The 26,910-nt window shown below is 39.2% G+C and overlaps 1 protein-coding gene and 1 pseudogene across 2 annotated transcripts in view; one reads left to right on the top strand and one right to left on the bottom strand.

Annotated features, from left to right (window-relative positions):
* Window positions 1-26,910, top strand: part of CUBN (cubilin) — a 319,416-nt gene that overhangs the window by 267,154 nt on the left and 25,352 nt on the right. Inside the window, 3 exon segments of the mRNA XM_030941178.1 lie at window positions 1,841-1,970; window positions 6,616-6,833; window positions 25,693-25,901. Coding sequence (XP_030797038.1) covers window positions 1,841-1,970; window positions 6,616-6,833; window positions 25,693-25,901 — 557 coding nt within the window.
* On the bottom strand, window positions 18,716-19,506 carry LOC104655339 (annotated as a pseudogene). The gene has a single exon (XR_746959.2). The product of XR_746959.2 is annotated as an actin-related protein 2/3 complex subunit 3 pseudogene (transcript).

The following is a 26,910-nucleotide window of genomic DNA, read 5'->3' as shown; positions in this document are numbered from 1 at the left end:
CTACCCAGAACACTCTAAGGTTGCATTTCCTGATCTTGAATAGTCTTTTCCCCTCCTGCCTGATTAGTTTGCTGACAATATTTATATACTATCTAATGGACATCTCAGCTGCAGTCAAACTGGCACATAAATCTTGTAACATCTGTCTTGGGTCTGTTTCATCTTTGCTCCACCAAACCCACTGCTAAAGGTAGAAAGCTAAATAGTTTCCCTTGGAATAAATTACTGTTCCCATCCACAGAGAAGACTAAAAACATGTATTTACTTCTGAAAAGGGCCTCCATAATTTGTTCACATTAGCTGCTATCTGCATCCTGACTCCCACAGTTTGTAAAGTATGATTACATATGGCCGTGTAGTTCTGTTGGCTCAAGCAGAATAGAACCGCGCAATTAACATTTCCTCTCCCATCGTCTTGTTGAATAAAGAGAAGGATTGATTTGTTTTATTCTTTTGGCACAACTGCTGCTTTGGAGAGGTAAACTCCTGCTTTATTTTCTTCTTCTCTCTAATCCTTCATTTTCCTACGAGGAGGTAGTCAAGATTCAATATATTCTAGTATAAGAGTCCCACTTAAAGAGTGTCATTCATATTAAGACTTCAGATGCTGATATTGTGCAAAGATGGGAGTTATTTAGGTCTTAATAAACTTCCAGAGACCACATAATTGTGTATAAAGTGAAAAGGAGTGATTGCTACCCATATCTGACATGTAGTTCACTTACAGATGGACCCGGGGGTTGGAACACACAAGTACTTACAGGCACATAGAGAAGACTGCTCCCTGCAAGGTGGGCTCAGCTGAGGCAAAAGCAGTAAAGAAATAAAGAGCCTGACATGGCAGCCACACTTTGTTCCTTATTTCTGAGGATGTAAAGTGGAACGTGTCCATTGATAGTGTAGAAACCATGGAAATACTTCACAATGCGTTAACCCCATTATAATTTTAGAATCATAAAACAAGTATACATAGATGGGTCTTTCCATTGCAGTGAGATTGATCATCCGGAGGTACAATCTGATCCTCATATGTAAACCCAAGCAAAAATAATCATTTTATATTGTAGATAAGAGGGCTTTATTACATTTTTATGTCTGTTGTTTTATTGACTAATGGGTCTAGCTCAAGGCTCTGAGCTGTTAATTGATGGAATCCTGGAGAGGAATGGGCCTGGCCTCCTCCTGCTTGTTGAGGATTGAGGATCAGTGATATTAACACAAACTGGGGCAAGTTTAGTCCTTACCAGTCTCAGAACTGACTGCAAATCCACCAGACTGCAGAGCTGTGCATTTGAGCCCACAGAAGGAACTAAACTGGAAAGTTCCAAAAAGATTTCCAGTACTTTACGTTATAATATTCTATCCCTGACAGAAGAGACATGGATCTCTACAATTTCAGATTTCCAGATAACAATCTTTCCTAGATCTATATGCCCAGAACATCATTCTGGTTGCCTTTTCCATACTTCATTACTGCTGTCATCCCTCTCTCAACCTGTCAATGAAATACAGGGAAGGGATAGTGACACTCCAACAGGTGAAATGTTCCTTCTTGTCATTTTCACTCTGGCCATTAATTTGACCAGACTGATTCCTTTCCAAGATGTGCCTTTAAGTATTCTTCCCTGTTTCCACCCTCTTGCTGTCTTTCATTTTCCTTCCTAGTGGAAAAATCAGAAATATGTGTAAACACAATGAAGGGAGATATAAGTCACTTTAAGAAAAATAATTATTACCTCTCTTACAGAAAAATGTACAGTAGTATAGAATCTCTTAAAATCATTTTTCCATGCTGGAACTAATCATTGTTCTCTTTATATTCCCTTGTCTTCTGTTGCAGCCTGTGGTGGTGTGTTCAATTTCTCTTCTGGAATCATCACGAGTCCTTCCTATTCGTACACAGACTACCTAAACGATATGCACTGTCTGTATACCATCACCGTTAGTGACGACAAAGTGATCGAGCTCAAGTACGTAAGACAAATTGGGTTTCTTAAGAAAATCCTCTCAGCATTATTTGTAGAAGAGCCATTCCTTTATTGGTGGAGAGCACTGATTCTCATCGGCAGTCTGAAGGGAAATCTACACGGAGGAGTGAGGTTCCTACATGATAGTTCAACCTGGCAAATGACAGTCCCCTTCCCCACACAAGCCAGTAGTAACTAAGGGCAAAAGACAAGCACTTGCCAGTTAAAACAGCCGTGGTAGTTTCCCAACACTTGTGAAGGAGCGTCCTAAAATGGATTGTCAAGGTGTAATACGCCCATCTTGAAATCAAAGGAGAGAGGAAGGGCAAGAGAAAGCGGTTGCCATTGCTGGGTAATTATTATACACAAGGAACTTTGATTTGCACTTGCCATAATTGTCTCATTGTATTCTTAAAACAGTCATATGAGGTATATATAGATTCTAGATTGGGAATTGTGTAGATTATTCCCATTTCACTGATGAGGAAACTGAGGCTCAGAAGGATCACATCGCTTTCCAAAAGTAACACACACATAAAGAGTCAAAATGTGTATTCATGCCAGTCTTCCTCCAAACACCACGTCCTCAGTGTTTCCCAATACTATCTCTCAAAGGATACATTTTCTTTTCTTTTTTTTAATTTTTTTTTCTGAGACAGGGTCTCACTTTCTCACTCAGGCTGGAGTGCAGTGGTGCAATCTTGGCTCACTGCAACCTCTGCCTCCCAGGTTCAAGAGATTCTCCTACCTCAGTCTCCCGAGTAGCTGGGATTACAGGCAGGCACCACCGTGCCCTACTCATTTTTGTATTTCTGGTAGTGACGGGTTTCACCATGTTAGTCAGGCTAGTCTCGAACTCCTGACCTCAAGTGATCCACCGCCTTGGCCTCCCAAAGTGCTGGGATTATAGGCATGAGCCACCGCACCCGGCCTCAAAGGATACATTTTCTAACTACTTAAGAAATCTATTTTTATTTCTGTGTCAGAACATCTCAAAACTGATGCTCTGAGAGATGGCTTGTGTCATTGGTCACTTTTCTCCCCAGTCTTACCTATTCCCAACAAGACTGATGAAGGCGATGCAACCTCCCATTCTCTGGAATGATAAAGTTCAAGACTGTTTTTACTTGACAGCCTATTTCAGTGATATACGTATGGCATGTGGTGGGAAACTGAACGGTAATATAGTTTATGGTCCTATAGGACTTTCCATATAGAAGCCTGATGAGCTAAGACCACACCTACCTACCTACCTACCTCCCCTCTATTGGTCTGTGATCACTTTCCACCCTAAAGATTCTGTACTCCCTGCAGTTTACTTCCAGAGGCCTCATGTATCAGTTGGCTCTCAAACTGAAAGATATCTCTCATCAAGCCTGGTTTGGTCCCTGTATCAGGCAGTAACTGTGCTATAAGCTGGGCCTCAAAGAAAACTGCAGCTCTTACCTGGACTATTTGTAGGAAAACAGAGTGTTCTTTAGGTCCTGGGGACAAAAGAACAGAAACTGTCAGATGGCCAGGAGCAGGAGGCCTATGAAGTACGCCTGCCCAGGTGTGGAAGTGTAAGGGGGAGCCATTTGCTACTGTGACTCACTATTTGTTTTTTATATGTGTAGGATTATTGCCTTGTTCTGTTCAGGTGGCTTTAACAAAGTACCATGAACTGGGTGGCTTATAAACAACCAAAGGCTGCAAAAGTCCAAGATCAAGGCAGATTCGTTGTCTGGTGAGCTCCTGTTTTCTGGCTCATAGAAGGCACCTTCTTGCTGTATCTTCATGAGCTGGAAGGGCCTCTTTTATAAAACACTAATCCCATTTGTGAGGGGTCCTCCTCCATGACCTAATCACCTCCCATAGGCCCCACCTCCTAATACCATTAGCTTAGGGAACATATGAATTTAGGGGAGCACAAGCATTTCGACCATGGTATACACACCACCTCATAGAGGTGGTGTGTTATATATATTCTCTCTTTCTCTCCATACACACACACACACACACACACACACACACATATATAGTCTAAATTTTTTTTTTCAGTTTTCAGTCTGGATCCTGGAGCTCACCATAATCAAATTTACATCTGCATGTTTATTTTATTTTATTTTACTTATTTATTTGAGACAAGTTCTCACTCTGTCACCCAGGCTGGAGTGCAGTGGCATGATCTCACCTCACTGCAACCTCCACCTCCTGGGTTCAAGCAATTCTCTCACCTTAGCCTCTCGAGTAGCTGGGACTACAGGTGTGTGCCACCAGCCTGGGCAACTTTTGTTTTTTGCATATGTATATATTTTTTTATTTGGTAGAGATGAAGTTTTGCCATATTGGCCAGGCTGGTCTTGAATTCCTGACCCCAAGTGATCCACCTGCCTCAGCCTCCCAAGGTGCTGGGATTACAGGTGTGAGCTGCCGCACCCAGTCTACATCTGCAGGTTTAGAAAATTATTTATTGTGCACTAAGAGCCTACATTCTATGAAACAGATAAGATTCTAGATGTGGTAGAAGATACAGACCTTAATACAACGTAAATCCTTCTACCAAGGCTCTCAAAAGATTCTGGCTACACAAGTTTTTCTGTTAATGGGCTTTTTCAGATCTCTTCTGTGCTTTCCTGGGAAAATGATGTAAAATAAAAAGCCAAAGCAGATTTAAGTCCTCTTAGAAACTCAGATTTTATCTTTCTTTGTGGATTCTTATTGTGGAAAATAAATGTGTTGTCTGTAGAGAATGAAAATGAATGCAGTGTTGTTGAAAATTATCTAGCTGTTGTTCTTCCCTGATCTTTTACAATAACATTAAATGTTATATGTGGTAAAAGAAAATCAATACATTTTTCATCTTGTTTCTCATCATCAATCTGAAAACCTTTAACCAACCAAAACCTTTTAGGAAAAAAAAATTAAGTTTTTTTTTTTCTCAAGGCTGTTAAAAGGAAGCGTTTATTATATATTTTATATATAAATATATATTATTATATATTTTCAAAATTATTCCATATTGTGAGTTATTTGTTAGAGCTGCTGCCAAAATAAATTGAAAATGCAGGCTTGGCATGGTGTCCTATGCCTGTAATCCCAGCCCAGGGAGGCTGAGGCAGGTGGGTCACCTGAGGTCAGGAGTTCCAGGCCAGCTTGGCCAACATGGCAGAAACCTCATCTCTACTAAAAATATATATATATAATAATAATAAAAAAAAAGCCAGGCATGGTGGTGGACACCTGTAATCCCAGCTACTCGGAAGGCTGAGGCAAGAGAATCACTTGACTAAAAATATATATATATAATAATAAAAAAAAAAAAAAGCCAGGCATGGTGGTGGACACCTGTAATCCCAGCTACTCGGAAGGCTGAGGCAAGAGAATCACTTGAACCAGGGAGGCGGAGCTTGCAGTGAGCCGAGATCACACCACTGCACTCCAGCCTGGGCAACAGAGTGAGACTCTGTCTCAAAAAAAAAAAAAAGAAAAAGCAGAAGAACCTACAAAAATTAGGACAGGATATCAAATATTATTTGTTTAAACAAGTTTTAAAAATAAGCTATAAAAACCCACCATAAAACTTGATAGTAAAATCATGTAGGAAGCCTTGCTTTTTCAGAAACTCTGGAAATCGTTATTTAACATGACAAAGAATAAGGCCCAAATTAAACACAGTATAAGACAGAGAAAAGTTTAGGGATGCATCTGTCAGAATAGGTCATGCATATGGTAACAAACAACTCCACGGCACAGCAGCTTAACTCAACACGTTTATTTCTCGTTCGAATGAGCATGTTCAGTGTGGGCTGGCATGGAAGCTCTACTCATCATGGTCATCCAACAACCCAGGCTGATGGAAGCTTCATTTTTACATTTGCTTCCATGATCGTCACCGCAGTGGGAAGGCAATGTGGCAAAGCAAGTAGTCATTTGTAAAACTTCTTCCATAAAGTAATATGTATCCCTTCTGCTTACATTTCTGTGGTCAAAGAAACTCCCAGCAGCCATGTCAAACCTCAAAGTGTACGCCTAGGGCAATTCTACCTGTGCTGGGGAGGCAGAGAGCTGGGACCATGTGCAGAAGTGTCAGTGACCACCACAGAGGTCTTAAATGTGAATTTCCTGTTCTTCACCTGACCTTAATAGAAACTTCATTTTAGAAGAGGAAAATGAGACTGTGAGAAGGAGAGTGGAGCTATGATTCTAAAACCAGCATATCTTCTGTTACATTAGCATGCTTCCCATAAGTTCTACTTCATCTCATAAAATAACAAGGGAAGAGTAAACACGGTATTTTTAATGAGACCTAAAAAACTAAAGTATTGCTGGGATAATAAATATCTGTTCAACTCATCAAAATTTGATCTCAGATGGACTTTAATGTGCCCTAGACTGTGAATTCCTTGAAAGGTAAGACTGTATCTTACTCACCTTGACGTCCCCAGCTGCTATCACAGTTTTTGGTTTATTGTAATTACTAAAAACAAATTTGGCTAAACTTTTGAACTGATCAGTAAAGTACTGTTTGATTTCTAATATTTCCTGTCAAGTGAGTCTTGAATGCTCTACTGGTAGTTTTTTCCTTGTCATTTTTTGCAACAGCTAAAGCTACAATTTAATAGAAGTCCGGATGGAAACATCAGTATTAACAAGGTACATTTCACAGGTTCAGTGATTTTGATGTGGTTCCCTCCACCTCCTGCTCCCATGACTACCTGGCAATTTACGATGGTGCCAATACCAGCGATCGCCTTCTTGGCAAATTCTGTGGTTCCAAGCGCCCACCAAATGTGAAAAGCAGGAATAATAGTATGCTCCTGGTGTTCAATACCGATTCATTTCAGACAGCAAGAGGCTGGAAGATATCTTTCCGGCAGACATTGGGTAAGAATTCTGGACTTGTAAATCCAGTTTTCAGGACTGTTAGCTTTCTGCTTTATTTAATTTTTTCCCCAACTGACTATGGTTGCTTTTCCTTGAAGCTTAGAAGAATATGCCATGTAAGGGCTTGGTTTTAAAAATTATGCATGACATATTTTAATGTTGTAAAAAAATCACTCAACAAATGTACCCAGCACTTTGGGAGACCGAGGCGGGTGGATCACCTGAGGTCAGGAGTTCAAGACCAACCTGGTTAATGTGGTGAAACCCCATCTTTACAAAAATACAAAAATTAGCTGGGCATGGTGGTGTGTGCCTATAATCCCAGCTACTTGGGAGGCTGAGGTGTGAGAATTGCTTGAACCCAGGAGATGGATGTTGCAGTGAGCCAAAATCACACCATTGCACTCTAGCCTGGGTGACAGAATGAGACTCTGTCTCAAAAATCAAAACAAACAAGCAAACAAAAATTCACTTCGGTAGCACAGTGGAGGAAGGCTAGAAGAACCTACAACATGGGAAGGAAGAAACTTATGATAGAAATCTGGATGGGAAGTGTCAAAGCCTTGGATCAACCCAGAGGGGAAAGAGATAAAGGGAAGGGCAGAAATCTGAGAGATGGAAGGCAGAATATATTGGAAGCGCAGTGTTTGGACTCTGATGATATTTTAATGAGGACGTGAATTGAGGATGACTTTCTATAGGTAATTTGTTGGATGGTGGTGCCTTAGGAGACTAAGATTTAAGGGAGAAATGTTATATGTAATTTGGGGTATTTTAGGTTGGAAGACCTGTCTAAATGCAGCTGTCTAGTTGGAAGCTGATGCTTGAGAAAGAATTTGGACTGGAGAGGGTGATATAGGGGAGCAGGTAAAGTTAGGTGAGAGGATAAACTGAAAATATGCCCCAGGTTACTCCCACTGCATGTGAGAAATAAATTATCCACATCAAACACTGCCTGTGAGAAATAATCACCCAGATCCAATTAACTTAGAACTTTGAATAATTTAAAATAAAAGGTAGTTAATCAATTACCTGTTTGGCTATTCTAACAGCATCAGTGACACAGTCTAAGATCATTAATATTCAACTCTGGAAAGTGTTTTGATCCTTTTTCCGTTTGAATATAGTTGTGATTAATGTTCTAAAAATGCACAGCTCTCCAAACAAATCTCACACTCTGTGAAGACTCAGAAAAATCCAGGAAGTTTTCTGTAATAATAACCCTGATTCACTTTTCAAACTTTCTCTTTCTCCCATAGTGTGGATAAACTTTGTTTCTCTGATGCAAAACAGGGTTTACCTTCACCTTCTTGGTATTGGGCATGTGAATTTTTTCATGCATTATTTGAGGAAAGCAATTAGACATTGTGTTTTGAAGGCTTCCCGGTAAACCACACACCTCAAGACAAATTGTGTCAGAAAATCCCTTTGCCACCTCCCCTACTTAGCTGTTTCAACAGTAACTTGAAAGCAAGTCTCATGGGCAATCAGAGAGTGTTGCCCTAATAGAATCGTGTAAGTGAAGTAGCATACAAAAGACAGAAGGCTTTTTGAAAGAAAAATTAATTTTCCTTTGGAGATTTTTTTTTTTGCACAAAAAAAGGATATATTCTTGCCTTTAGCACAGACTTTAGACCAAATATCATATCTCTGCATTTGCTTTGCTACCTTTCAAGTTGTTTTTCTTTTTCCTAATATATTCTCACAAGAAAATGGTAATTGTTGTGTTAACACTCTCCTCGCTGCTGTTATCTGCATGAAGCTTCTCAAGTGAGCCAGGGTTCCCTAGCCTCATTAAATTACTATGTCTTTCCAAGCCACAAAGAAGACATTTTTAGACCTATTGTGATTTAACAGAAGGAAAAAGTCTTACAGTGTCAGAAGCATTGTCTATGCATGAGTCATTGAACAATTACAGTCACTTACTGTTTTCCTCTGGCCACAGTTAGAGAAAAGGTTTAAGTGGAGAATGTAGAAACGGAATTCCTTGCCAGCATCATGTTACTCCTGTATTTCATGAAGATGACTTTTACCTCTTTTTCATCTGCATAAATGCCATCAGCCACTTGGAAATACTTAAAAAGTCATTGTAACTACTCTTCGATGGTAATATTTAACTGCAAACCTAAGTATTATAATTTTGCATTGCAGTGGTCTTACAAAGCTTTCAAGACCACACTGACAAGTTTATTGATCATTCTGCATAACTTTAAAATTTTGTTTCATTTTGGTTTTTGTTGTTTGTAGTGAGGAGAGGGGGAAGGAACAATAAGAATTGCTTTGAATGTAAGGTTTATAGAGTCTTTTAGTTATAGCTCTGGATGAAAACAAACTTGGCTAATAGGATGCCCCTTTTACCTCCAACTCATTTATGTAAAACAACCCTGTCTTTCCCCTAAAGAGAGGAAAGTAACTTTGTGGGCCAGATAGTGGATTTTCATTTACAAGACTGTTTGTTCCGCCTGGAAAACAATATCTTCACTTAGTAAATAATTGATGTGGAGAGGAGACCATTTTAGTCTATGACATTTCTGTTTTGATCTTAACTAAAACACTAAGTAGGGTTTTGCAGATTTGCTATTTAGATTATACACTTGGCAATGTTTTATGTACATCTGCTTCAATTTTTCAGGAGTCAATGAAAAGACTGGCTTATATAATTATGTGACTATTAGGTTAATTTCGTCTTGTGCATTTGTTATATTTGTATTGCTAGTGAGTCACAGCAAATTTGGGGGAACTATCCCTAGTTGCTAATTACTAAACTTGTAGTGAAATTGGGTCTCCCTTTTCCTCGGAACTTCTGCTGCTGGAGGCCCATGTGCGTGGGATGTGAGGTAAGGAGAAAGCACATTTGGAAAGCAGGAGCTGATCTCTAACTGCAATGGACATGTGCCTGCTTGTTTCCCCCATGTGCTCCAATGCTATATGAATAATTGATCCTGAATGTCTGGCAACCAGCAAAATGATTACACTGGGCTGCAGCAATCTGTGAAACTGAAATAATCTGCAAATCGGACCATTTTTCTTAACCGAGTTCGTAGTTTGCATCAGATTGTCAATGGGTTCTATACTCCTATAAAGTTTAAAAAGCTGTGGGTGCTATGGATTTGGCTAAGTGGGCATGGCCTGTAGGCAGAACGGATGCTTTTAAGCACCTTCTGTTCTGTTAACTTTTGCTGGTTTAGTTACTGCCCCTTCCTTTACCAGTAGGGTGGCTCCAGCCTTGACTCTGCTTATGTGTGTCCTGCACAAAGCACTTCACACTTGCAAATGTGTTTTTAACCATCAGAGTCTCCAGTTCTTCTTCCTGAGGGGTCTCATACCAGAGAGTTGCTTGGTCTATTCACAATATGCACGTCACACTACACACCAAACTTCTACACATAGGGTTAGATCAGGGGCTTTCAGTAAACTTATTTACTGTGCAGTACCATCATTGTTTCATTTTTTTTCTAAAATGATATATTCTATAACACTTCAGCAAAACTTCAGTGTAAAAAATGGAACTTGGCTCTATTAGTTGGGAGGTCTGCAGGCATTTCAATTAGTGAGTTACCAAGGAGAAACTGAGGGGTGTCCCCTGCAAGACAGCAGGGGGACAGCACAGGAAGACAGATGGGGAAGACACAGCCTCAGGGACAAGCGGTGGCAGTGCCTGTGTGTCTGGAGTTGGTTCCTTCCTTCAAGAATGAAGCTGCAGACCTTCGTGGTGAGTGTTACAGCTCTTAAAGATGGCATGGACCCAAAGAGTGAGTGGTAGCAGCATTTATTGTAAAGAGCGAAAGAACAAAGCTTCCACAGTGTGGAAGGGGACCCGAGTGGGTTGCCACTGCTGGCTGGGGTGGCCAGCTTTTATTCCCTTGTTGCCCCCTCCCATGTTCCATTTTTGTCCTATCAGAGTGCCCTTTTTTCAATCCTCCCTGCGATTGGCTACTTTTAGGATCCTGCTGATTGGTGCATTTTACAGAGCACTGATTGGTGCATTTTACAATCCTCTTGCTGGCTATAGAGTACTGATTGGTATGTTTTTACAGAGTGCTGATTGGTGCATTTTACAATCCTCTTGTAAGACAGAGAAGTTCTCCGAGTCCCCACTTGACCCTGGAAGTTCAGCTGGCTTCACCTCTCACCTGGACTCAAAGCTCCCAGCCAGCCCCTGTTGCCCAGATCACACATGCTGACGACAAGGGCCACTGTCTGCCTTCCTCCACCTGGGGTATTTGTCACATGGAGAATGAGTCAGGTTGCATTAAGGTCAGACTCAGAGACCTTTGCTAAGAGACCAAGGCAAAAATACCCAAGCACATATGTAATAAGGACAGAATGAATTACAGTCCGACAAATGTAGAAATATGGTGAGGCAGTCTGGGCGTGGTGGCTCACGCCTGTAATGCTGGCACTTTGGGCAGATTACTTGAGGTCAGGAGTTCAAGACTAGCCTGGCCAAAATGGTGGAACTCTGTCTGTACTAAAAATACAAAAAATTAGCTGGGCATGGTGGTGCATGTTTGTAAACTGAGCTATTTGGGAGGCTGAGGCAGGAGAATTGCTTGAACTGGGGAGGCAGAGGTTGCAGTGACCCAAGATCACACTATTGCACTCTAGCCTGGACAACAAGAGCAAAACTCCATCTCAAAAAAAAAAAAAAAAAAAAAAAAGCTGGGCATAGTGGCTCACACCTGTAATCCCAGCACCTTGGGAGGCCAAGGTGGGTGAATTACCTGAGGTAAGGAGTTTGAGGCCAGCCTGACCAACATGGAGAAACCCCGTCTCTATAAAACTACAGAATTAGTCAGGCGTGGTGGCACATGCCTGTAATCCCAGCTACTCAGGAGGCTGAGGCAGGATAATCGCTTGAACCCGGGAGGTGGAGGTTGTGGTGAGCTGAGATTGTGCCCAGCTTGGGCAACAAGAGCAAAAAACTCTGTCTAAAAAAAAAAAAAAGAAATATGTCTGGATGGAAAGAGCTGATTGATGCATGGTATCATTGCCTGCTGATACGGCTTTAGAAAAGCCCTATAATGTTTTGGAACTCAATTTTTATCTACCAAAAAACTGATCAATTTGAAATATTACAACTGTTTATCTTTTAAGAATGTGATGGGGATAAAGCAGATAATTTCTGGAAAGCACCTTAGCTGTCAGAGTGAAAGACTCCATGTATTAGAAAGTAATATTGACGTCGCAAATTTTCAAGCCCCCCCCACCCTATTTCCAAGGTTGGGGGATGGCTGAGGGTGGGGTGGGCAGGGATCAACATTCTCAACAGGCCCACATCATGCTACAATGATTTCTTGTTTTTTTCCTACCCACTTTGCACTGACACCTAACCGTCAAATCCTGAAGTACATTTTATAATCTAAATCTGAAATCAAAAGCTACATTCTGATTAAATCCTCAGGCCTTGCAGAGGCCTGGTGCACAATTGTTACTCCATCAATATTGTCCATATGAGTGATTTACAGAATAAATGGATAAATTATGCCTACTTCAAAATCATATTTTATAATGAGATATAATAATATACCATATAGAACACATTAGATTTTATCTAGATTCAGTTGATTCTCAAAATTCAATCCTGGTTTATATAACTGTTGGGTAAGCTGTACACAGAGAGGTAAATTGAATCACTTTCATCCTCAGAGAATTAGGAATCCCGGATCACACTCAGTATTTAGGTCATCTGTGTTTGTCGCCTGTGGGTTTTTGCCTATTACCTTAACATCTGGAAAATGTCTCTCAAACACGCTAAAGGAAGACAATGGGAGTGGCAGGAGGAAGTTGAAGGAGATAAAAGAGAAGGAAGAAGAGAAGAAAGAAGAGAGAGAGAGAGAGGAGAGAGAGAGATAGAAAGAAAGAAAGAAGAGAAAGAAAGAAGAGAAAGAAAGAAAGAAAGAACGAAAGAAGAAAGAAAGAAAGAAAGAAGAAAGAAAGAAAGAAAGAGAAGAAAGAAAGAAGAAGAAAGAAGAGAGAGAAAGAAGAGAAGAGAAGGAGGAAGGAAGGAAGGAAGGAAGGAAGGAAGGAAGGAAGGAAGGAAGGAAGGAAAGAAAGAAAAAGAAGGAAAGAAAGAAAGAAAGAAAGAGGCAGAGAAAGCTGAAGAGGGTTTAGGGCCACAAAGATGGAAAACATGGTCACAACAAATGGAAAAAAAATCTAACATGTCCAATTCAGACTTCTCCTTCTAGTATGAGTTTCCCAGTTTTGGTGTTAAATTTAAACTTTATGAGGCACATATACAATACAACAATACAAGAATAAACTTAAAAATTCAATGGCATAAAAAATATATGTTTGTGTCTCTAGTTACCTCTTGGCAGCCTGATTGAAGTTGGCAGCTCACATTACTGTTAGAAGTATAAATGCAATAAGGAAGTTGAATTGTAACTTGAATAATTTGCTAAATCACTGATCAAATAACTCTCAGTTTAGCAATAATGAGGGTATTGCTCGAAAGCAACCAAGGAATGTCATTTTTCTGGTTTCCTAATGTCATTTGCTCCCTGTGATGAAGTCTGAGAATGAGATGAGCTGAAACTGTAAACCTGTTTAAAGAAAAACCCAACTAAGCTGATTTCCGTCCTTTTTCAGCCCTGTACCTTTTACTGGTGATTAGACTTCCCTTGGGGGATGATACTAAAGACAAGGTTATCTTCAGGTTATTCTTTGTGGGTTTTATGAGGAAAGGTTTTTTGCTGAGCTGAGAATGTGGGAACGGGATAAAGAAACCAACAAATGCTTGGTTCACCAAAGCTTTACAAAAGCAAGTAGACAGCAGTTAAATACCAAATCAGCCAGAAGAAAGGAATGGTTCTTAATAAATATATTTCAACACCGGCATCTGTGCCCCCACCGATGACTAGATTGCCTCTCCTGGTCTTGAAGGGTGGGGCTGTCCTTGTGAAAATAAAACCAGATGGTACTGTGGAGACCAAACTAAGTGATACAGTGGAGTTAATGGTAAATTATAGGATAACATTTTGAAAAACACTGAAGGGAACAGGTGCTGGGAAGAAGCACTTATTTTGTGTAATCTAAAACACAAGACGCAACCTAGTTTTGTCACAGGTAACTGGTTATTTGGGGTTAAATTATTTGTACCCATAAATTCCCAATAATAATCATCATCCTTACTCAGATCAGCCTGGCTTTGATATAGTATTCCTAGGAACATAAAAACAAAATATATGCAGTCAGCAATAAAAATTTTAAAACATTCTTTTGTTATAAATAAATTAAGAAATATAATAGTGGGACCGTGTTCTTCTCTTCATTCTAATATGTGAAAAGTCTGTTGATGTTACTTGGTAGCTGTACATTTTGCTCGCTCACAAGTAAAGACTTGTCAGGAAATTCCAGGGCATCGTGAAAATAACTGCCTGTCCCTGAGTCTGTGCCCTACCAGAGGTAGCATGAGCTGCTTGACGTATATTACTTCATCTAATCCTCAGAACTATCTCATAAGACAGGAATTAGCCCATTTCGCAAAGGAAGAAAGAAGAATTTCAGAGATTAAGTAATTTGTCTGTGGTCAAAGGGTTTGTAAGAGGTAAAGCCAAGCTTTGAACTAGGTTTGACTGTCCCCAAACTCATGATTTTCTTAATAAGCCTTCATTGCCTCTGTGGCAATTGATAAAAATACCCAGGGATGAATTTTTTTTTTTTTTTTTTTTTTTTTTTTGAGATGGAGTCTCACTCTGTAGCCCAGATTGGAGTGCAATGGCGCAATCTCGGCTCACTGCAACCTCCACCTCCCGGGTTCAAGTGATTCTCCTGCCTCAGCCTCCTGAGTAGTTGGGATTACAGGTGCATGCAACCACACCTGGCTGATTTTTGTATTTTTAGTAGAGACGGGGTTTCACCATGTCAGTCAGGCTGGTCTTGAACTCCTGACCTCCTGATCCACCCGCCTTGACCTCCCAAAGTGCTGGGATTACAGGCGTGAGCCACTGTGCCCAGCCCCCAGGGAAGTTTTAACAGAAGTGTATGCAAAAGGGCACTGGAAGCACGTAAGAAGGGATCTATGGTACTTGGATGTTCGGTGTAAGAAAGGACACAGGATTGTTCGAGGATGCACCTCAGAGAATATGAGTCCTGAATTATGGTGCAGTGGGTAAGAGGGTGAACATGGAGCATCACATCCCAGATTCAAACTCGGTTTGTACATCTCAATGAGCTCAATGAGGTTGATCTTGGACAATTTACTTATCCACTCTGTGTCTTGTTTTTTTTTTTTTTTTTAATCTGTGAAAACAGTACACTAATAATAATGACCTTATAGGGTTCAGTGATTAAATTAGAAAATACTTGTCACTCATTTCACATGCAAGAATTTTTAGCTATAAATAGTATTATTTTGGAAGGATAAGAAGGCATTCATTGACCAGGCATGCTGGCTCATGCCTGTAATCCCAGCACTTGAGAGACCAAGGCGGGCTGATCACCTGAAGTCAGGAGTTTGAAGCCTGGCCAACATGGTAAAACGCCATCTCTACCAAAAAATACAAAAATTAGCTGGGCATGGTGGCACACACCTGTAGTCCCAGTTACTCGGGCAGCTGAAGCAGGAGACTCGCTTGAACCTGGGAGGCAGAGGTTGAAGTGAGTCAAGATCACACCACTGCACTCCAGCTTGGGTGACAGAGTGAAATTCTATCTCAAAAACAAAAAAAAAAAAAAGAGGCATTCATTGGGAAAATGGACAATCTATGGAGAAAAATAAACACATGTACAAAATTACAGGTGCATCCCATTTCAATGGATGCCAGCTAACCTGAACGTTGGTAATGCTTTGGGGCATAAGGCAGAGAACAAGAGGTGCTGAGACAGGAGAGATACGTAAAGACTAGACATGATGGGCCCTGTATCATGTGCAAGGAGGAGCCAGTAATTGTTTTGAGCTGGAGAGTGCTATGATCTAGTCAGATTTATTTTAGAAAGCACATCCTAGCACCTGTGGGGGTGATGTTTTGAAGCAGCATTCCAGGGAAAAAGGAAAGTATTGCAGTAGTTTAGGCATGGGATGATAAGAGCAGTGGTACCAGGAAAATAAAGGAGATTGAAAGGAGAAATCCTCAAAATATTGAATCAATAACACAGTGTTCCATTTGAGAGAAGCGGCTTGGGAAAAAGAAATAATAATGCTCCTAAGGTTTCTGAACAATATCTTGTGACACCACTCTTCAAATAGAAAATTACTAGGAGAGGACAGTGCTTTGCAGAATAAAATAATAAAAATTTTGGGTTTTATCTGCAGAATTTGGTACCTTTAGAATATCCAGCTAGTGGTGTTCAGTAAGTAGTCAGATAAGAGAATTAGAAGCTCAGTAGAAACATCTTGGCTAGAGTTTTGCTCTTTTTTATTTTGAAGCCATGTAATGTGGCACATATATATTTATAATTATTATATCTTTCTGGTGGATTGACTCATACCATTATGTAACAACGTTTTTAAATGCTTTTTGCCTTAATTTCTACTTGTTCTGATTTAGTATAACTTCCAGTAGCTTTCTTGTGGTTCATATTTGCATGATATATTTTTAAGCCCTTTTATTTTCAACTTTTCTCTACCCTGAAGAATGTATTTGACTTTTGTTTGGCTATGTCTTTCTATTGGAGAATTTAATGTGTTTATATCTGATAAAATTACTAACATTATTAGTTTTAAATAGACCTTTGTACTATTTGTGTTTTGTTTGTCCCACCTCTTCTTATTTTCCTTTAACTATCTTTTCTTTTTAAAATTAATCACTTTTTTATTACTCCCCTTTTAAAATTATTATTTATACATCCTGTTACTCTTGTTTCAGTAGTTACCTTAGAGATTACAGTATTCAACCTTAATATGTTAGAATCTAATTTAAAATTGATACTTTTACCATGTTGTAATCAATAATCAATCCAAGGACCTTGGAACATTTTAAACCCATTTACCTACTTCCTGTCTTTTGTGCTATATATGCCAAGTATTTTAATTCTACATTCATAATAGGTACACAAAATATTTTTATTGTTTTACACAATTATTAATAATGTAAAATTACCATTGCTATTATTTTTCTTTTCTTCCTGAAATTCTATGCTTCCATATGGGATTAATGTATTTCTTTTGGAAGACCTCTCTTTTGTGTTTCTTTTATTGGAGATCTTCTGGTAAAAAGTGTTCATTGTTTTTGTTTTTTGAAAATGATTTGATTTTCTTAAATTTTGTGGGACTCTTTCTCTGAATATAGAGTTCTAGTTTGCCATTTATTTTCATTCAGGACTTTACAACGCTATTCCATCGTGCTCTGGCTTGTATTATTTTGATTAGGAAGTCATGGCTTTCTATAACTGGGACCCCCATCCCTCCCTGGCCATCTCATTGTAGGGCACTGTTATTGTTGCTGTTGTTACTTAATTTTAGTTTAGCCATTCGGTTAGGTGTGTATTGATATCTCGTGGCATTAATTTGCATTTCCCTAATGGTGAGTAATTTTCATGTGCTTTTTTGTCATCTATGTATCTATTCCCTAGTGAAATATCTATTTATATCTTTTGCCCATTTTCTAATGGAATTGTTTATTTTTCTACTGTTAGATTTTGAGAGCTTTTTATCTCTTCTCAAGCCATGATCCTTTGTCAGTGTGTGGTTTGCAAATGTTAATTCCAAGTCTCTATTTTGCCTTTTAATTTTCTTGCATTATATTGGCCTTCCACTGAACAGAAGTTTTTAATGTTGAAGTTCAGTTTTTCGACTTTTTCTTTTATAGATCATGTTTTTGGTGCCAAGTCTAAGAATTCTTTGCCTACCCCAAAGTCCCAGAGATTTTTCTGCTGTTTTTTTCTAAAAGTTATATGATTTTACCTTTTTCATTTGTGTCTGTGATCCATTTTGAGCTCCTTTTGGTTTAGATAGGAGATTTAGGTGGAAGTCAATGTTTTGCCTCTGGATGTCCAATTTTTCTAGCACCATTGGTTGAAAAGGCTGTCCTTCCTTCATTGAATTGCATTGGCACATTTGAAAAAAATCAGTTAGGCATACTTGTATGGGTCTGTTTCTGGGTTCTCTGTTCTATTCCATTGATTATGTGCCTAACTCCTCACCCATATCACACTGTCTTGATTACTATAGCTACATGGTAAGCCTTACTATCAGGTGGAGTGACTCCTCCCACTTCATTTTTCTTTGTGAAGATTGTTTAAGCAATTTGAAGGCCTGTGCCTTTCCATATAAATTTTAAAATAAAGGCTGGGTGCAGTGTCTCATGCCTGTAATCCTGGAGCTTTGGGAGACCGAGGTAGGAGGATCCCTTGAAGCCAGGAGTTCAAGACTAGACCGGGCAATATAGCATGATCCTGTCTTCACCAAAGATAACAAAATTAGCCAGGCATTGTGGCACTTGCCTGTGATCCTAGCTAACTGGGAGGCTGAGGCAGGAAAATCCCTTGAGCCCAGGAGTTCAAAGTTGCAGTGAGCTGTGATCACACCACTGCACTCCAGCCTAGGTGACAGAGGAAGACTCTATCCTAAAAAACATAAATAAATAAAAATAAAAATAAGTTAAGCTTTTAGATGTTTGCAGAAAAACCTTGCTGAGATTTTTATAGGAACTGCATTAAATCTATGCATCAATTTGGGGAAAATTGATGTCTTTTACTTTGTTGAGTTTTCCAACCCATGAACATATATGTATCTAGACTTATTTAGGCCTTCTTTTATTTATTTCATTATTTGGTAATTTTCGTCACACAATCTTGTATATACTTCATTAAGTATATACCTAAATATTTCATTTTTTTGGAATGATTATAAGTGGTATTGTTTTTTAATTTTGGTCTCCACATGTTAATGGTTAGTATATTAAAATTTGATAGATTTTTTGTTTGTTTGTTTTACATGGAATGTTAGAAATTCATTTATTATGACTTATTAAGCACCAGCTTAATGCTGCAGAAAACTTCAAATCACCCTTGATAACCCACTTTCTTGTATCCCACCCAAATTACTGATCAAGGGTTTTTCAAGTAAAGACATGCTCTTCTCTCTTCTGTATAAAACTTTACGAAGTAAAGGCAAAAGATTGTGTACATCTCGCTGGAAAATGTTGCCCAGGGCTCTGGAGACGGTGGCTGCCTGGGTTCCCTTCACTGTCCAGGTCCTGAAAGACTCTTGTTCATGAACTGTCTCTTCACAAAGCAAGTCCACCACTTGCTAGGTTTATCATTCTGAGGGTCGAAAACTTTCTCACAAAGTCTCAGTCCAGTCTCTTGCCTTAGCTGTTGTAAATAGGCTCTCATCACTTCATCTTCCTGTTTGTTTGCAGGTTTGGCATAAATTGCGTTAAGTGGAAAACCAGGCTCTCCAGGAATGGGAAAATTAGTGATTCCCAATGTATACATTTCTTTCTCACCTTGGCTTTTGGAATTGCACTTTTGGAGTTTCTTCAGACATTCAGAAATGTAGAGAGTAATATATATTAAGGTCCTATCAGCTTCATTCTTAATTTCATAGTTTTTGAAGAAGACATTGGCCTTGAAGTAATAGATGGCTTCATCCACAATATCTGTATCTTTTTTCTCTCTGGGTGCAGGTCCTTTGAATTGACTTCTGATAGGTAAGAGTGCCATGTTTCCGATGAGTTTGGTGTCAGGATCCATGAGAGAAGAGTGGTAAGCCGGCATCTTGGCAGCGCCAAAATTTGATAGATTTTTGTGTATTGTTCCTTTATCCTGAGTTCTCGTTGAACTCACATATTAGTTCTAAGAATATTTTTCTATATTACTTGGGATTTTCTGCAGATAATAGTTACTTACAAAAGTGGCAATTTTATTTCTTCCTTTCCAGTCTCTCTATATATTTTTCCTTGCTTTATTCTGGCAAGAATTCTAATACTATGCTGAGTTAGAGGGGTGTGAAATAAATATCATTGCCTTGTCCCTGATCTTAGGGAGAAAGCATTTAGTATTTCACCATTAAGTATGCTGTTAGCTGTAGGTTTTTGCAGATGGTTTTTATCAAGTCAAGAAATTTCTCTTCTCTTTCTAGTTTGCCAAGAGTTTTTATCATGAATGTGTGTTGGATTTTGTCAAGTGCTTTTTCAGCATCAACTGACATGATCTTAGTAAATTATTTTTTTAATTTCTAAGTTGGAAATAATTTTTTCCAGTATTTTTTCTTAGTAAATTTTTTTTAGTAAATTATTTTTTAATTTCTTAGTAAATTATTTTTTTAATTTCCAAGTTGGAAAGAATGATTCTCATAAAATGCCCTGGGACTAACGATATATACATAAAGCATTTTCAGTGATGTCTAAATAATACGAGATAAATTAAAAGATAATGATAGGCCGGGCGCGGTGGCTCAAGCCTGTAATCCCAGCACTTTGGGAGGCCGAGACGGATGGATCACGAGGTCAGGAGATCGAGACCATCCTGGCTAACACGGTGAAACCCTGTCTCTACTAAAAAAAATACAAACAAACAAACAAACAAACAAAAACTAGCTGGGCGAGGTGGCGGGCGCCTGTAGTCCCAGCTACTGGGGAGGCTGAGGCAGGAGAATGGCGTGAACCCGGGAGGCGGAGCTTGCAGTGAGCCCAGATCGCACCACTACACTCCAGCCTGGGCGACAGAGCGAGACTCTGTCTCAAAAAAAAAAAAAAAAAAAAGATAATGATAAAATTTTCCTTCTCCTAAGTTCTTTATGCAAGTATTGCTTTTTCTATTAACTATAGCTACTGATTAGGTTGCTGAAATTGCCTTTCTTTTAGTAAATTACCATTCTTTTAGTTTTATGATTCCTAAATATTACCATACTAAATACACATTTTAATTTAGATTAAGCTGGGTTTCAAATTAGGATAACTAAAGTGAGTCAAATTGAGTGAAGCTACTAAAAACAAACAAAACAGTAAAAAACCTCATTACAAAAACTACTAAAAAAACTACTTTTTTCTTGTATAACATAAATATTATACCTGAAGTATTATACACATCGGAGTTTAGGAAATAAAATAATAAACACTGTTTACTTTTAGAGCAAAAGACAAAACCAGTTTATCTGAAATGGAGTTGAATGTTGTTACATGAATACACTGCTTTGGGGCAATTGTGTATCTGGAGCCTTATAAATCACAGTAAGGCTGATTCCAAAAAAGGAAAATGCATTTCTAGCTCTGCATCCCTGTGTGGTAGAAAAGAAGCTGCCTAGGTGTGCTCGCATTTCCCTAAGGCACCAGCTTTAAATGGCTTTGTATTCTGCTTCCTGTAGTTTCCAGTAAAGCTTCCTTCAGCTGCAGCCTAAAGCCACAGATGGCTTGCTGGAAACAGGAAAGCGCCTGAAGTCAAGCTAGTCTGTATCTGCTGGTACAGCACGCTGTGCACCTTCTCAGCAGTGGTACCAGAGACAGGGAGACATACTATCCGGACAACCTCAAGAAAATGTCAGCCATATAGAATGTCAGTTCTCCAAATAACGATTGAAAGATGTATCTAACTCCACTGAAACCTTCGAGATGTTTGATCTTAGATAATGTAACTATTTTTTCCTTTATCAGATGGATCTTGGCTTAAGCTTCACTCTGAGGTTTAGTCATTGGAAGGTAGTAATTCGGGATTCGGTTACTGACTTTTAATTAAGTAGATTTAGACCTGGATCTCACTCCTTATGATGGGGTTGTGTTTCCCGTATTCCTTTAGCCAAAACATGTATTTTCTCTGAAGAAATGGCTCTTTTGTGTGAAAGAGATATTTCCAATTCAGGGAAGAAAGTCAGAGTGACATTTGTTCTTGGACACAGGGTGTGTCATCAGAGAGTGACTGACACACCTGATTGATGAGGCAGGTGCTGATGGATGAGAGCTGTCTGGGTGGTCCAAAAATGTGTAGCAATGAGGAAATGATGGATTGGTGATGCTAAACATATTAAGGTTAAGATGGCTTATACATTAAAAAAAAAAACACAATTTCAAAATATCAGTATAGTGGATATATATGACTTTCTGATGCATGGGACTCTATTTCACAGTCACAGAGGTCGCCCTTGTTGATATTCCTCTACCATTGAAACACAGAAAGAGTAATGTGGCAATAGCTCCTTTTGAGAAAGAACCCTTCTTTTGTTAATATTGATCATTACATTTTCTCAAAGACATATATACTTACATTTCATTTTGGATACAGCAGTTTTGTTATATTTAAGCACTGAAGTGGGGAAATTAGAGCAATTGCTATTTCCTGCACTACACAAATACCTGTTCACTCATGTAATATGATATTCACTTCGATTATTTGACTATTTTGGCCAGGATTATCTGATAATAATTCTTCTCCATTTTCTTTATTCTGTGTGTATATTTTATGAATTGAGCAATGAGCTCTATTACAGTTTGATAGCTCAAACAAGCTGTTAATATTAGTGTGTGTATTAGTCTGCTATTACCATGACAGTGCTGCATAACAAACCATCCACAATTCAGTGTCTTATAATGAAAGCATTTGTTTTTATCATTTACGGGTCCACGGACTAGCTTGCCTGCCTCTGTTCCAGGCTGTGGGTTGGCTGTAGTTGGCTGTAAAGTTGAGTCTGGGTACAAGTCTGCTCCACATGAATCCACTTTTTCTTTGAACCAGCAGTTACTCAACACATGATATCTTAGTGGATCACAGGAGCACAAAGTCGTAGACAACAATAAAAACAAGAACAAAACATAAGCAAGTTTAAGGCCTCTGACTGCTTCATGACCACTAATACTCATTCTAAAGCAAGTCGTAGGGCCAAGCCTAACATCAAGTGCACAGAAAAATATACTCTCCATTTTAGTGCAGTGCAAAGAGAGAGACTGAAGACAGAGGGACTGAAGAATTAAAAATCAGCCAATTAAGCTGGGCATGGTGGCATGCACCTGTAATCCCAGCTATTCAAGAGGCTGAGGTGGAAGGATTGTTTGACCCCAAGAATACAAGACCAGCCTGGGCATCATAGCAAGTCGTCATCTAGAAGAAAGGAAGGAAGGAAGGAAGGAAGGGAGGGAGGGAGGGAGGGAGGGAGGGAGGGAGGGAGGGAGTGGGGGAGAGGAGAGAAAGAGAGATAGAAAGCAGAGAGAAAGAGGGAAAGAGAAAGAAAGAGAAAGAGAGAGAGGGTAAGGAAAGGAAGAAGAAAGAAAGAAGGAGTGAGGGAGGAAGGGAGGAAAGGAAGGAAGGAAGGAAGGAAGGAAGGAAGGAAGGAAGGAAGGAAGGAAGGAAGGAAGGAAGGAAGGAAGGAAGGAAGGAAGGATCAGCCTATCTACCACTCAATCCATGGCAAACACATCAGTGATTTAGGATACTTGTTTCGGGTTCCCTGGAATGCGGGTGTGCTGCCTTATGGCATTAGTCATAGCAGTAGTACTACATAATAAGTGTGTGTAATGGCATTCACTGTGCCCAAGTGCAATTGCCATCTTGCCCTTATGAACTTATTAGTAACAATTAATAAACAAGTAGTGATAAAATATATAGCTTGAATGTTTATAAATAACATTTAGTTTTTGAAGCTGATGTATTAATAGAATAATGCCCAGCAACAGCATTTTTCCTGTCTACCTACCTCCAACTCTTCAGCACTCCTACCTGCAGCCCTCACTACAGCAATGTCCTTTCACCTGGTCTCATCTCCTTCAGTCCCGTTCCCTTACTTGTGAAATGCTGGTTCTGGATCAATTTTTAGATAAGACTTGATTAGCAAGTACATCCTGATTCTACCACTTCTTTGATTAAAAATCATTCAAATGGATCCCATTAACCACAGAACACAGTCTGACAGTCAAACTCTGTATAATCCAGCATTGGAGGCCCTCTATAGAAGACCCCATCTTGTTTTCCCAAATCCTAGTTCTCATTATTCTCCTTCACGTGCCCTGTTGTTTTCTCAGAGTTATGCTTGCCCATGCATATAATGTAAATTCTTGCCCATTTAGCCTTGGATCATAAGATTCTTTCAGACTGGAATTGCCAATGCCAATTCCATTTCTACATGGTTTTATTCTATTTATGCTTCAAGACCCAGATCCAAGTCACCTCCTTGGAACAGTGGAGATCCTCGTAGCCCAAAGTAATCTTCATCTTTTTGCAAGATGTAAGACTTTTCTGCCTCTTTTACTGAACCTGTCATTTTCTAAATTGTGTCATCATTACTTATCTATGTCTTATCACTACTAATGGACTATCATTTATCCTTTTCTACTTAAATACTAAATATAGTTTCTTGAATATTAAACAATATGTAGTAAATAAATTTATCAATCCATTCACACCCTCAGTCATTGTTCTTCTGTACTATGCATGTCAATAGGCTTAAGTGGTTTCCTTAAGTAACAGTCAGTTCACACTGAAATCAAAGCTGCTCAAACTCCACAAACTCCAGCTCTCTCTTTAGTTTGCAGGCCCCTTTCAGATGAGCAGAATCATTAGCCACGTGTGGTGAAGCACTGCGTATTGCTTACATTTCAGAATAATTTTGTCCTAGATGCCCTCTGTGAATTTATCAGGAACTGGGCCTTTGGAAGCATTTCAACTTCAGGAAATGTCTGACTGTGCAAATACTCTATGGTTTCGCCTGACTTAGAAGCTATGGACAGGCCAAGCCTGACCTACTAAGTAATGTACCTGTAACAAAAATCACCCTGCACGGTTGCCATCCATTGGGTTCACAGACAGAGTTGAGGAGAGCCACCATTGTTTATGTTTCCTGCCAAGGTCCAAGTACAAAATCTTGGCGCCCCCTAATGTTGAAAGCAGTCCTTTCGCTGTGAGCAGAAAATGGAATGAGAAAAATAAGACCGAAGGCCAATCCCAGTGAAGTTTAACTCTGGAACTAGCCATGACCTATGTTTGTGTAGAATGCAAGCTTTACAGACACGACTTTCAGCACCAATTTAATCCCTATTCCTACTAGGGCTATTCTGAGCTTATTTCATCCTCACCATTGCTTTCAAAATTGTCAATAAATTGTTTATCCCTTTATGCTCTTCTTAAATCATTTCTGAGCTATCTGCTTAGGCCATGGAGTAGACAAAACTAAATCTTATGTTCTGAGGATTTTTTTTGGTATTCTTTTATGGTAGACCGTTTAATCGTCTTGAGATTATTCTTTATCTCTCCTTTGTAGTTTTATTCTGAATTATAAAATTTTCATCTCAAAGAAGGCCTTTTTCTTCTACAAAGATTTTTTCCTTTAGCTTCTCGTGTTTTGGAAAAGAAAAAGTTAAATATAGAGTGTGGCTGAATATAAACTGGACTGCAGTGTTAAATGCCTCTCAGCCTCTTCCTATCACACTGTGTAAATACAAGATTTCTTGGCAGCAATTTTCTTGGTGTGTTGGGTAAATTCTTCATAAATTCGGTTTTCAGTCTGACAGTGTTCATAAAAGCGGAACATAAAAGTAAAACATATGCACATTTTCTACCAGTTTTATTATGCAAAATACTTGATTTTGTATAAAATTGAATTTTTCAAGGCTACGAAAATCTTCAATAAATCACATCAGCAATCCCCAAAACGTATATAGAGCCCCACGTGTTTTTCCACTTCTTTCAGCAACTCTGAGTAAGAAGGAGACACCTGAAGGCTCTGCTATGGAAGCAAAGAGCGAGGGAGGGAAAGATGGAGGGAGGGAAGGAAAGATGGGGGGTGAAGGGACCGGGCGGGGTGGGGAGAAGGAAGGAAGAAAAGAAAGGAGGGAGGGAGGAAAGGTGGGAGCCCAGGAGGGAATGATCTGATCATGTTCTCAGAGTGTGACAGAAAATGGAAACTATGTTCTTTTTAAAAACACTCCATGTACAATGTAAGGTCTGTTCTGTTCGGTCTGCATAGTAATGTGTCTTTGTTTTAATGCAGGGCCTCAGCAAGGATGTGGTGGTTATCTGACAGCCTTGAATAACACCTTTGCCTCTCCTGATTCTGATTCGAATGGAATATATGACAAGAATTTAAACTGTGTATGGATCATAATTGCACCTGTAAACAAAGTAATTCACCTCACCTTCAATACATTTGCTCTGGAGGCAGCAAGTACTAGGCAAAGATGCCTTTATGATTATGTAAAGGTAAGTCTGTTTTGTTTTTTTAACAGAGTCTACTCATCCCAGACTCTAATATAGTGTATTCCTGTTTATATCATTACAGGAAGTCCTGAAAATTGTGAGTACAGGTACTACTGCTTTTTAAAATGACCTATACTCCAGTGATGCAACATTTAATATTATAGATGCTCTATCTTCATATCAAGTTAATCTTTAATATGGGTGACTCAAATATTTTGTGTGACTGGCTTCTAACATTAACATTTAAATCTCCTGTTCATCAGTGTCTTGCAAGAGATGATCTGTGGGAAGGTTGGTTTTCTGGAGAGAGATACTCAAAGGAGCTTTGGCAAATCCTGAAATAAACAATGTCAGTGACACAAATAATCACCTCTTAATTTGTCTATTTCTTAGGCTTATAGATTTGCTTATCACATTATGTTTAGATATTAAAATGGTTCTGAAATCCCATTAAAGGTAAATCAAGGCTGGGCACAGTGGCTCACGCCTGTAACTCCAGCACTTTGGGAGGCCAAGGTGGGCAGATCACTTGAGGCCAGGAATTTGAGACCAGCCTAGCCAACATGGTGAAACCCTGTCTCTACTAAAAATACAAAAAGTTAGCTGGGCATGGTGGCAGATGCCTGTAATCCCAGCTACTCGGGAGGCTGAGGCAGGAGAATCATTTGAACCTGGTAGGTGGAGGTTGCAGTGAGCTGAGATCTCGCCACTGCACTCCAGCCTGGGTGACAGAGCAAGAGTCCATCTCAAGAACATAAATAAATAAAATAAGAAAGTAAATCAAGAAACTTCTGTACAATTTTTAATGACTTTAATATAAATTATTATACCTATCAGGTTATATGGGTTCAGATTACAAGTGTTAAGTAGCATCAATCAATGTTTACTACTGCACTCTCAGGGGAAAAATAAAAAGTATGGCAAGATTTCTATTTATGAGGATCTTAAGTCTGATTAGAAAATTATGGGATGACACATGCAAATTAAGAATGCACAGTTCAGGAGAGTCAGC

Source organism: Rhinopithecus roxellana, chromosome 11 (genome assembly GCF_007565055.1).
Source record: "Rhinopithecus roxellana isolate Shanxi Qingling chromosome 11, ASM756505v1, whole genome shotgun sequence".
NCBI classification, from domain to species: Eukaryota; Metazoa; Chordata; class Mammalia; order Primates; family Cercopithecidae; genus Rhinopithecus; species Rhinopithecus roxellana.
The sequence above is the reverse complement of the archived record's forward strand: the minus strand, read 5'-3'. Positions and strand labels throughout refer to the sequence as shown.